This window comes from Bombyx mori, chromosome 8 (genome assembly GCF_030269925.1).
Source record: "Bombyx mori chromosome 8, ASM3026992v2".
Taxonomy (NCBI): domain Eukaryota; kingdom Metazoa; phylum Arthropoda; class Insecta; order Lepidoptera; family Bombycidae; genus Bombyx; species Bombyx mori.
In genome coordinates this window covers 3,460,510-3,473,561 of record NC_085114.1, presented here as the reverse complement: position 1 = coordinate 3,473,561, position 13,052 = coordinate 3,460,510, and the positions used below count along the sequence as shown (strand labels likewise).

The 13,052-nt window shown below is 36.6% G+C and overlaps 2 protein-coding genes across 3 annotated transcripts in view; one reads left to right on the top strand and one right to left on the bottom strand.

Annotated features, from left to right (window-relative positions):
* Positions 1-3,235: 3,235 nt before the first annotated feature.
* Positions 3,236-6,003, bottom strand: LOC101735320 (26S proteasome non-ATPase regulatory subunit 11). 2 transcript variants are annotated; one of them, XM_012689569.4, is made up of 2 exons: positions 5,331-6,003; positions 3,236-5,096 (listed from the first exon to the last, which is right to left on the bottom strand). In XM_012689569.4, exon 2 carries the CDS (start codon positions 4,880-4,882, stop codon positions 3,617-3,619), a length of 1,266 nt encoding a protein of 421 aa, XP_012545023.1. In that variant the 5' UTR covers positions 4,883-5,096; positions 5,331-6,003; the 3' UTR covers positions 3,236-3,616. The 2 variants fall into 2 exon arrangements, with proteins under 2 accessions (XP_012545023.1, XP_004925184.1); XM_004925127.5 differs by having other exon boundaries at positions 5,183-5,348.
* Positions 6,004-9,415: 3,412 nt separating this feature from the next.
* LOC101747115 (uncharacterized) overlaps positions 9,416-13,052 on the top strand; it is a 34,934-nt gene continuing 31,297 nt past the window's right edge. The window contains exons 1-2 of the mRNA XM_038012360.2: positions 9,416-10,257; positions 11,951-12,231. Coding sequence (XP_037868288.1) covers positions 9,921-10,257; positions 11,951-12,231 — 618 coding nt within the window. The 5' untranslated portion in view covers positions 9,416-9,920. The remainder of the gene's footprint in view (positions 10,258-11,950; positions 12,232-13,052) is intronic.

The window sequence follows — 13,052 nt, the reverse complement described above, 5'->3', positions numbered from 1 at the left end:
AATTAATCCAATAATTATTACAAAATACTAAAGAATAATAATAATTAATAAATGAATACAACTGCAATTTAGATGTTTTGTTTACTTTCCCTAATGACCATGGACTCCGACAGCCGTTGTACACCAAGTGAACCGCGAGGTCATCGCCCTTATCTAATATCTCATTTAAGTATAAACCTACAAAATTACGTCATTCCTGAATCTTCAAGCGAATGACAGGTCATGAACCAAAGGGGCACCTTGAAATCGTAAGATATTTATTAGTCTTTATGTGTGTGGGTGTGTTTTTGTGAAAAATTGTTAGTTTTTATTTTACTTTTTACCGTCCTTTTATTTCGAATTCTATACCCCAGAATCGCAGCACAGGATGTCTTATTTATTAACTTACTTTTAGCTACTCGCATTTATTACCACTTTCTCCAGCTGTCGATTTCCTGTGTCACTATTAGCTGATACTTCATTCATAGACTAGCTATGGCTTACAATCTTGTAATAAGTGGAATCCCTCTCTTTGAAGCCGTAGGCATCCTGTTATAAGACACGTTGATTTAAAAAAAAAGTTCTGAAGTGACATAAAAAAATACCAGACTTGATAACTTCCTTCCTCCTTTTTTGAACTGGAATAAAAAATTACACGCACTTAGCGGTAGGCAGCGGCTTGGTTCTGCCCCTGGCATTGCTGAAGTCCATGGGCGACGGTAACCACTCACCATCAAGTGGGTCGTGTGCTCGTCTGCCTACAAGGGCAATAAAAAAAAATTGGCTTCAAATAAATTTGGCTTAACTTACTAGTGGTAGGATATATCTTGAGCTCACGTAGATGTGTTATGTACTATGTTATAATTTAATTATTACATAGTACATAACAATTATAATTTAATTGCTAGGTTTCTGGGTGGAAGCAGAATTAAAATTAACTACTCCGGCTAAGAGATCGCTTATGTAGTCTCTCTGTCTGTGAAGCGAAAGGTACGGTTGTGCTAACCTGGCCTCATCGAAAACATCTCTGCCATTTATTTTCTCTTCTTCTACTCTGCCTATCACAATATTAGATGCTATTTATAAAAAATCACACGGTTTGTTAGTGCATCCTTTAGAAGTTTCTCATTCTCTCGCAGGCTAATTCGAACAGATGAATATTTTAGTCATTTTAGTTTCGTGCTTTTGTTTGAATGAGTTTCAAAACGCAACGGTGCTAAAGAATTTTCAAAATAACGTTCTACATTTGGTTTTTGGCCTATGGCCCAGAATCGGAAAACAATGGAACCGAATAACAAATGAATATATAACTAATATTATTACCTATTCTGGAAAGTAGTAGTGGTAGTTCTTTTGACGTTCAACAAGTATGTACTTTCATTTATGTTGAATAAAACTTTTGATTTGATTTCATTTGAAGCAGAACCCGGATGTCGGGGTACAGTACCAAGACTTAAAACTACCTACCAGATCTACCATTAAAGCTTTTTAAAGTTTTTTTTTATGGTTTTAAAGTACATAATGGTTTTGCTAACATTTATCCTTAAACGTGTTTTCACTTTGGTGTTTTAAGGTGAACTACACGGCTCTGTATGGAGTATTAAGGTCATTACAGTTGTTTTACAGAAATGGTCAACAGTAATAAGCAGGAAAATACTGTCACAATGTTTTTTTTTTTGTTATAAAATGAAGTACAAATAAACACACAAATTATAGTTTAGGCTTCGCTTACACAAATCCTGCTTCTCTAAGTTAGACGTCGGATTTCGGAGCACTGTGGTTTTATTTTTTTAATTTAGTTTTTTTTTTATTGCTTAGATGGGTGGACGAGCTCACAGCCCACCTGGTGTTAAGTGGTTACTGAAGCCCATAGAAATCTACAACGTAAATGCAACACCCACCTAGAGATATAGATAAGTTCTAAGGTCTCAGTATAGTTAAAACAGCCACCCTTCAAACCGAAACGCATTACTGCTTCACGGCAGAAATAGGCAGGGCGGTGGTACCCAGCCGTGCGGACCCACAAAAGGTCCTACCACCAGTAAATAATGCTTCTCAACGATCTGCTGGATCTCGAACTCATTCGTAAATATTATCGGAACGCTTCTGCATATCAGTAATATGACACGATGACTCTCTCATCATAACTGTTACTGACTACAGTCCAGGCTCGCCTCACGCAGCAGCCAACCACGTCATCGCTCAAGACACTGACTAATGGGTCTCATAGTAAGCAGTCGACGTCGGCTTATACTCATCATTTGATCCTCTCGATCCACTATCGGTGCTTTTAGGTACCACAAGCACCATCCACCGTTCGACGCAGCCTACTGAATTTCTCGCCGGATCTTCTCAGTACGTCGTATTTCCGATCCGGTTGTAGATTCTGCAAAGCTCTGCTCTTGCTAGGGCTAGTGTTAGCAACGTTCTCAGGTTAGAGCACCGTGAGCTCACCTACTTGTCAGATTACGCTGGTATAACCATTTAAGATTACCAGCCAGTGGTAGATTAAGTTCCTAGTTGATTAAGTTGTTAGCTCTCCGCTCCGAGATGCTTGGGTGGTTATTAGAAAAACCACACCCCTCTCAGCTAAGTCTTCTCGTGAGACCACTCGTCCTGATAAGGTTGTAAAGGCCGCCAATTCCAATTATAGTCCGCACGGTAAGTGACCGACCAACCTAACCCATAAAGCAACTGCCTTCCGACTTGAAATGTTTGGTCTTACAATGTATTCAAGGCCTGGACTCTGATTGGATGTAAGCATTATGTTATATCTCTGACCCTGGAAACTCCTCAACCCTGGGCGGCCGTGAGATAGTCTACGCCTCTACTTGAATAGTAGAACTATCTCAAATAATTTTAATAATAATTTCCTCTCCTTACTTAACTCTCGATTGTTACTTTAATGCAATAATAATACCAGGCCCGGTCCCAGGGGCGATTAGCCTTAGTGAATAAAGATGCGATCGGCAGTAAAACTGCAGTCAAATTAAACTTGACGTAGTATGTGGGTCTCAACTGCTAAACATAATTACCAGATTATATTAAAGCAATTAAATGAATTTTTCAAATTTAAAATTTCATATTTTTTGTTTACTAAAGAAGTGTACAGACATGAAATAAAGGGCATCCGATCATGACCGATATTACATTGTAATCTTTGATCATGAAAACTTCGCTCAGTAGAAGCATTTGCCAAGTTGATGTCATGACTTGCACAATATAAATGTGTGGGTAGAAAGGTTAACAAAACCAATTATTTGGAGAACACATTTTTATTTCACAATTAAAACAGAATATTATAATTTTTCATTCACTAGCTTATGTTTAAACACATGTAAATAAGAATTAGTTTTTGTAATTCAAGATGCTGTAGATTTGTTAATGTTGCTAATAATGCATGTCACTAACTGTTAGCAAAAAATAAACATTCCCCAATTAGATGATATCTTTTACATGTTTTTTTTTTTCATTTTCATGTCACTTTTTTAGATTACAACAACAGGTGTGAGTTAAAATAATGAAATTTTGAATCCATTCAAAAAAATAGTTTCATATAATACAAAAAGATTGAACTGAAAATTTACTGTAACTTTGATATACACTTTTATTGCTATAACAAAATTTACTCGTAAGTCTATGACAATTTTTTTGCTTTCTGGTAAAGTGTGTCAACAACCTTGCTCATATGATGGATGGTTTCTAAAACTGTTTCATAAGTCTTATCTAAGGGGGATTCATCAAAAACTATCAGCACTCCTTCTCCTTGATCTAAAATTCCATTCAGTTTCTTGTCCAAGATCATTTGAGAAAGTTTTTTCTCTACTTGAACAACGGGCAAGCGAATACAGCGAGCTACATGGTCCACCTGGACTCTCATGTAAGGTTCTACAATTCGGCACAAGTTCTGTTCTAACATAGTATCATACAAAGCACCAAGATGAGCTCTCACCACTGCGTCTTCTTCAAGCTCTGGTTTGTATGTTTTTAAGGCTGCTTGGAAGTCAGCTAATGATCTTTTATGAGAAGCTGTGGCTACGGCCCGCATCGCTTCTAATTCTTTCCCTGCATACTTGAGGGCAGCTTTGCTTCCACATATTGTAGCCACTTCTTCAGCTTGATTCAACATGATCTTCGATAAAAGCATGTATTTCAGTGCTGTTAGAGCTTTAGGACTGTCAGCTCCATCGTAACCTTCAAAGGCTTCATAAAAGTATGAGTAAGCAGTTTTGAAATCTCTTTCATCAGCTGCATGTAGTATACCAGATTGGAGGTCGAGGGCTGCTTGCATTTTTGGAGGACAGTAAATAGCATTTGCAGTTGTTCTTGCTGATGTCAAAGAGGCACGGGCCTTAGGTAAGTTACTGAGAGCATGGTATGTCTTACTTTCTAAAAGAAGCACTTCAACCAATAGGTTTTTGTCATCAAGTTTTTTTAGCTCTTTCAAAAGTGCAGTAGCAAGGTCCAAAGCTTCCGTATACATACCAGTGTCGAAATACAGAGCAATAAGTCTTGCTTCCAAAGACTGCCGAAGAAAGGTGCGTCGTTCTTCCTTGGCCCATTCTATGCACTCTTTACACAACTGTACTTCTATACCGATCCCTGCCTCCAAATCTAGGAAGAAGTCAACAAGGGAACGTACCAGTTTCGCAGCTTTAGCTTTACTTATGAGGCTCAAAAATGGTCTGGTGGCTTTGATAAGTTCTGCCAGCTCCTTAGCCTTCCCTTCCTTTTTGTATTTCTCGCCGAGGTTAAGGATACCCTGCTCCTTTGCTCTTATGTTTTCTTCATCATCTTCGGGCAGCTCGCCAGTGCTGACCATTTTGTCAGTCATGCGGACGTCTTCGTCTCTGTTCGTCGATGATGAGACGCGTGATCTTTCAAATAACATCGCTCCGGCCATACTGTGTATATTTATACGCTTACACTATAAAAGTATTCGATGAATAGCAAGATTGTATTACAACGGAACACTTTTCTTTGTAATTTTGTTGTAATTCGCAAAGTCATCGACGACCTTTTCAGAAACAATTTGTAGACGCGGATAAAGTTGCCAGCGCACTTATTTGTAGTTAATACTTAATGCAGAATACCAGCAGGTAGTGGTTTCTAAACAACTGAAATGGACAAAATTGTTTAACGTTTAGCTTGTTTTTAACTAGCGTTTAAAATTTGTACAAAACAAAAGAACACAATACGTAACCTCGCCGTTCAACACCGTTATTTTTTATTGGTACTTAGTCACGACAATGACAACAGCAACATCCGCCATCTTGGATTTCAAAAAACCTTTTTTCTGAATTGAAAAATTAATGCAAAAGCCGAAAATCAAATGCTTATTTCGTACTTACCTATTTGACGCCCTTAAAATCACTATCTTAACAACGATATTATTTTATTACCAAAATTAATATCCACCATTTGGAATTTGAAATGGGCTAATCCCAGTATAAATGTTCATTGATTTAAATCATAAAATTGAGTAGAAAAAAAAATTAAAGGCGAATTTTATATTTAGAAAAAAGATAAAGTGTATAAACCTGACAGGTGACTACGGTGAAAAATAAAATAACATTTAGTAGGTTATTGCGTCATGCTCATTATCACTTTTTATTGAGCACCCCTATTTTTATTCTATGGAGGGTAGAAAGTAAGGAGGACCTTCTCCTTCTTATATAGGGGACTAGTTGAAAAAGTGTTCACCTGTACAAAGCAAGTTATTATTGGTAGACTCGCCGAAATAGCTCTAATTCAGAAATTGGAAATGATATAAATATATGGTTTTTTTTTGGTCTAGAGGAAATCGCCGGACTCCCACCCTCCACTGGGGATGGCGGGCGGGGTATGTCGGAGTCGAACCGACTAAAACCTCCTGTCGCTCAACAACCCACGTCCGAGCCTCGCATGAGACAGAACTCATGAAAAGGCAAAGGGGGAGAGTGAAGCGCTTCGTGCGGAGCACATCTCTTCCATCACCCTCCCCCACATATATGGGGGGGGGGTAGCAGTTTTAAACAGAGTGAAGTGTGCTGTGTTGAATATTTTAATTTTTTTCGTAAGTTGTGCAGTTAATAAATATTCAGTATTTAAAATCTCAACTATCTATTTTTATTACTATATATACGTAGGAAGTGTTTCTTTCTTTCTTAATTTAATATCCAACTCTAATAGTTTAAGGCGCAATTTTAAAAATCTTTCCACTTGCTACTACGATGCCACCTTAATTGGCTCCTTTTCAGCGGACACTTTTTAATATATTGAGATGTCCTCTGTACTTCCACTCTCCTTATTTTATCTATCTATCTATCTATCTATCAGAATAAAATTGTTCTTGAAAATATACCTGTACCGGAGACTTTTAAGTGTCAAAGAGGATCATGAAACTTTACCTTACCTTCATAATATATTAGTTGCTTGCAATCAGATAGGTGATTAAATTATTTATCCGTATTAGTTATAAAATAAAATTGGCACCTCATTGGATATTTGGATTTTCTTTTCTTCGTGTTAACTGTTTATTAAGAAGAGATTTGTTTAGTTTGTTACTTTAAAAATTAATAAGATTACCAACCTATACCTGCATTCATTTGAAACTATTTAATGCAACATCATAGATACCTACTTAATATTTAAAATGTAGGAAACAAACAAAAGAAACGTCAGATAAATTAAAACAAAGGGAATAAACACCCATGCATATACAATAACGATATATTTATAGTAAAATAAAGAGAAAAATAATATTTACTAGTACGTTTACTATTTTGAATAAAGTATTAAAGAACTACGCAATTACAATGGACCAAGTTAATGATACCTCTTTATTGTTTGGAATTATAAAGCAAGTTAAACAATTTTATGAAGTTCCCATAATTTATATTACTAAAAGAGATATCTCAGATGCAGTGTTTAAAACCATGTGCGGGATCCGTGAAGCTGTGCAAGATGGCTCAAAGGACAGAGTGATTGACGCAATAGTTGATCTCCACATAGAGTGGTTACGTGTTATTGATGAAATTGAAGTATTCAAAAACGATATGCAGAATATTTATCCGAAAGACATTTTGCAATGTGTATCATTTACAATTGATGCCATGTCGAATCGCTTGAAGTACTTTAAAAAGTACACTGAATCTAATCGCGCATCTTTATCCAATATGGACCAAGCTGACCTTATTTCTGAAATAGAAATAGTAGAAGCCATGCATAAAGAAACCAATGAAGCCCTTTTAGAAAAGAAAATTTGTTACGGAAACTTCACAGGAGTTGAAGAATTTCAAATTAAATTGCGAGAATCGACCGATGAACTATTAAATTGGGTAGATAAAATTTATGATGGATTTGCCATCGAACTGAGTAACCATTTAAATTTCAACGTACCCCACTTAGTCAGTGATTTAACGAAATCTTTGCAGCAAATTATAGATGACATTCAAACTTGTAGAGTACCGTCAGCTCAAAAGCTTTTAGATGAATTAAAAGAAAAAGGAAAAGAGCTAGCCTCAATGATACGTTGTACCGCTGGTCATGATGTAGAGATAAGTAAAATTATCGAAAAAATCCAAGTGCTAGATGAACGTATAAAACGACTAGAAAACGAACCAACATCTGCAGCGGTTATGGCATTGACGCATAAAAAAGAATATTTGGTGAAACGATTGTCATCGTTGGAAAATTTGAAAACGACTCTAAAAACTCTGAACCGCAGCGCAGAAATATCAATAGAAAACGTTGATGAGGAAGAATTGTGTATTTGTGAAGATTTTTATAGATTACGGATTTTTAATCATGCCTTACCTCAAACAGAGAGAGAAAGATTAGTCACTGAATTATGCTATTTCTGGGATGTGGCAGTTTTTGGAGAACACACGCGTAAATCAATTATTTCAATTTTGAGCGCTGCCGATGTGAAAGAAGAATTTACTGATGAACTAGGCAATTATTACGTTGATGAATATAGTCGAAAAATATACAAAATCTCCGGAGATTCAACACTTTATCAACCAAATGAAAACAATGAATTAGTTCCCTTATCGGATAATAAGGAACATGTATTTTTTTATGATGAATGTGGGCGATATTTTTTAGATCCTCAAACGAGAGAAAGAATTTACAAGGCTCATGAGAATGCCAGTGAATATATGATGGATTCTACAGGCGTTTTACTCAAAACCAAAGAAGAAAGAGATGGAGTTACATATTATTATGATACTTGTGGACGTTATTATGTTAACGACGACGGTAAGCAAATTTATCGAGACGAAGATGCTATGAGCGAATATGAAAATGATGGTCTCGGAAATTTGGTTCGCATTCGAAGTCAAGCAGAGATGTTTACTTTGTGCCCTGAAGATGCACATATCACAGAGGATTCAAAGTATTTAAAACAAACCGTGGGCCATGCTTTGCGTGTTTGTATTGCGAACGTTGTCTCACTTCAACCGGCTGATCCCATTAAATGCCTATCATCCTTACTTATAAATTACAGAAAGAATGTTGAAATGAGGGAAACTCAAGCCAGAGAAAACGAGGAATTAAATATCGAAAGGGAAATTTATATAGCTGAACAAAAAGCAGCAGCAGAAAGAGCCGCTGCCGAAGCTGCACTATTGACACGAGGCGCTAGCGAAGCAAGCTACGATTCTAATTTACTAAACTACACGGCCCTGAATCCCACCGATGCATCTCGTGACACGAGCACAAATTAGTTTATTTGTAGCTGTTGTAGTCCTTAATCTAAATTTTAAAAATATCTGGTTTTCGTTTGTTAAGTACTTAATATAAAATTTTGTCTTTTATAAGGATTTTTATATTAGTTCAATATATGGCATTTCTGTAGGAAGTACGAGGCGATTTCCTCTGCGGTGAAGTTTTCGGGCGATTTCAGACATGCACTCTATCGCGCTGTACGATGGCAGTCTTACAGAGCTGCAGTTCTACAGAACTACTGTGGAAGAGCTACTGGTTGGCAATGTATCACACTTTCGAGCCACCTGGCTGGTCCAGCAAAGAACCCCAGAACACTAGCGCCATCGCCATGCCGTGATGGTCGACGTTGAATCGTTTACTATCACCTCGACGCATCCCCAGCAAGGCGTCTTTGAGTGAGCTACGCGTCTGGTTGTAGTGTTGACTGTAGGAATCTACATTGCCTGCGTTCTGTCTCGGGCGGAAGTCGGGCGCTGAGTGAAAGTATAATGGAGTCGTTTCGTGGGTCGGTCTCTACTAAAGTGTTTGTTTAAAATATAATTTTAATCTTGTGTATTATAAAATGTTTTTTTAAACAATCTAACATTAGTTTCATCTGAAAATAAATTTTTCAATAGAATATGTATAGGTAGTAATAGGTTAATTGGCATAAAATATTTTGAGTATATGGGCTATGTCTCTTTTGCCTATCCCATTAAAATGAACAAGAACTGTCTATGGCAGTGACTTCAGTTTGTGAGACATATTTTGACAGCTGATAATCGGCCATTTGTGAATTTAGTAAATTTGCTATCTATTTTGTGAACTTCATGCATTTACTAGGATTGGAAGCTGTCGAACTGGTTGCTTTGTTGATAGTTATTGACATTTTCTCCGGTGGGTGTCTGTTCAATACAAAATTAACGGACAAATAAATGAACTCAAAACCAATTTAAATAACACCTGTTATTGATAGAATTAATCGAACGTAGTAAAAATAAATTCTAGTGCGCGCGTACTTCCTCATATTATTAATCTTTCGGATCAAGGTTCTTCAATGATTTAAGTAAAGTATCATGAATAGCTCCAAAGTGTGTTATCGTGTATGGAGTGTTGTCATCACGTGCGGTTGTGTACGCGGATGCTCGCTTTAGTTTGTCAGTTGGTATTCTGCATACAGAGTGTAGTGGCGACGCGGTGTAAATATTAAATCGAATGGCATTTTTGGTAACAGTGTACTAGTTGGTGTGGAAATGGCTCCGAAACCGCCGCCTCCTCCTGGTCCGCCGCCGCCGCCCGGACCTCCTCCTCCTCCCGTGTTCGGAGGATCTAAAAAAGGCGGTGGAGCCGACGACAGAAATGCGCTTCTAAGTTCTATTAGGCAGGGCGCTAAGTTAAAAAAGACCGTAACAGTGGACAAAAGTGGACCATACATACCAGGGAAAGTGAATAATGTACCTAGCGGAACCGTGGCTGGAAACGGAGTGAAGGCTCCTCCGCCAATGCAGAATGGAGGTGGTGCACCTCCTGGGCTCGGTGGATTGTTTGCTGGGGGAATGCCAAAGCTACGGCCTACAGGGAAATTGGCAGGTAAAATATAAAAACATATTATTAAAACATAGTTATCCATATAAGAGGCTGGATGTTAAATTAACATTAAAGGTGCACATTTTTTCTCAAAATGGATTTAATTTATAATAGATTAGCGACCCGCCCTCGCTTCGCTTCAGAAACTGTAATTTATTATTGATTTCTCCACTACTTAATGGATTTTATTATGCTTAAAAAGCTTCCTCTTCAATTACTCGATCTATTTAAAAAAAACGCATCAAAATCCGTTGCGTAGTTTTAAAGATTTAAGCATACATAAGGACAGACAGATATAGAGACAGAGAAAGCGACTTTGTTTTATACTATGTAGTGATGTATAGATGCAAATATTTTTATGATGACATTATTGCTCAAATGTTATGGTGTTTGGACTTTGGAAAAAAAAGACAAAAAACTTATACACAAATGCTTGCAAAAGCAGTTTATGCAAAAATTATGTATCAAGAGCTATTTATTATTAACCTAGTTTATTTATGTGATAAGATATAATAAAATATCTCATCAATAAATATGCATAAGTAATTTGTCCTTAATTTTAATCAATAAAACTTTGTTGAAAACACCTATGAGGTCTACCAGATATTGAAAATGTTTATGTTTTGTGACGAAATTGACATGTCAATAAGTATGTCTCATTAAAATACAACAACTAGCACAGTGTCCAAATGTTGATGAATAACACCATAAAATCTATTGAATTTTTGTAAGTCAATGACATAATTAAAAACTTCATGTGAATTTTGTATTCAAAATGACCATGACCGTGAAAACTGTAAAAAGTTCGAAAAGTTTCAAATAGTAAATACCGTATAAACTAAAGAAGCAATATTAATTGTGTCCACAACTTGAATAAATAAAAGAAAATACTAAACTTCACAAATTCACTGTAAATGATATATTTTTAGTTTGTTATTAAACAGAGTCCATAGTGAAACTCATCTGTAACAAGTTTCTCTTTGTATTGCATTCAATTAGTATACAAACAGCATATTACTATTACAAATATGTAAATTTTTGATACATAATTGCATGTAGCTGTTTTATTATAGTCTGCAGTAACAATGGTACAAGATACAAAAAAGGCTTTGGCTTAGAATCCCATTCCACAAGGTGGAACTTCATATTTGCTATAAATACAATTACACATTTATCAACATTTGTGTATGATGTTAACTGTCACTTCACTGGTTTGTCACAAAACATTATTACATTATTATGGGCAGTGTGCATTGCAATTAACCTTCCTAATTTTATAAATAAAGTAATATAAATAATAATTAAAAATTTATTGAACACCCTATTCATATCCATCTATGCTGTTATATTTGTTCGCTTTCCCACTCTCGCTCTTTCTAAATTATATATTTTCTCTCCAGCTGTAAAAAATCTGTCGCGAGTTAAATTTCCTTTCAACACACCCAAAGAAGTTTCACTTCAAAAAAGAAATCAAGCTGTTTCAAAAAAAAATTGTTCATAATTCCGACAAACCTACAATCGTCTCATGGTGAAAGACCATCATTGCCCTTGGAAATGATCAATGCCAGCGCCTGCCTAAAAATAATTTGAAATAATTTGATCCCCATTATCTAATTTTTTTTGAGTGAGTGATTTGTGGTCTTAAGTGTCCTGATTACTGGTTTATTTCTCAACTCAAAACCTTTTCTTTTACTAGGTTCAACACCAAATGGCCAAGTTAGGACAGATGTTCCACGGCATCCCCTACAACCAGCACCCTCACCCCAAAGGTCACCAGAAAAGACAAGACCCACAATGCCATCTCCAGGGGCTAATGTCAGTGCCCTCTCAGCTGTCATATCTGGTACGCTAGCAGCCCGAGAACTAATCAGAGAACGGGAGGCCCCTGTTCACCCTGCAATAAGAAGACAGACTAGCGATATAAAGACTAGGGGACCACCTCCACAACCACCAGTACAGAAATCAGCAATGCCTTTGGTAAGTATTCAAATATACGCACGATTAATTAGATTTCTTTGCGGCACTGTTTGAGAGTTCTATGTCATCTAATCATTTTTCAACTCAGCCACCATCTGAACACCTAAATTGACATGAAACCACTGCATTCACTTATAGATTGTTACAACTAGGATCTGAAACTCTACTCGAAGATGTTTCTCGAATGGTATATTGTTTTTTCCTATACTATTAAGCCTGTCTACCGTCAACTCGCGTAAGCACATTTTTTACTAATTCTCATGATTGAATCCAACTAAACAGTTGTTCTGTTAATTGCTAAGGACACTGCGTTGTTATGATTAAATCCCGGTCACCGTTCTCGTCGAACCCGTCGAATGCGACGAAGGGTTCATCGTAAAAATTTACGTCAGCCCACTGAGTTTCACGCCAAATCTTCTCAGTGGGTTGCAATTCCGATCCGGTGGTAGATTCAGCGAAGCTAGTGTTAGTAAAGTCGCCAAGCTGAGCGCCGTGAGCTCATCCTATACGTCCGGTGAAGGACATAAAGGCTAGGATAACCCCACGAGATTATCAGCATCGGTAAAAAAAATATATTGATATAGTATTATCAACACACATCATTATTTAACCTGATTTGTTTGTTTCAATGAAGTCTGGTTATGTTTTTTCAAGAAAATAATAACACTTTCGAAATCCTACAGCGTGGAAGAAGCATTTCACATATGTAAACAATTTCTGAATGTTTCTTTTACTAGACCGGCCAAACCAATCAACGTACAAACTAAAATTGAAGAAAGATATATGATTTTTTATTGTCAAATAAATAATATACTTAATAC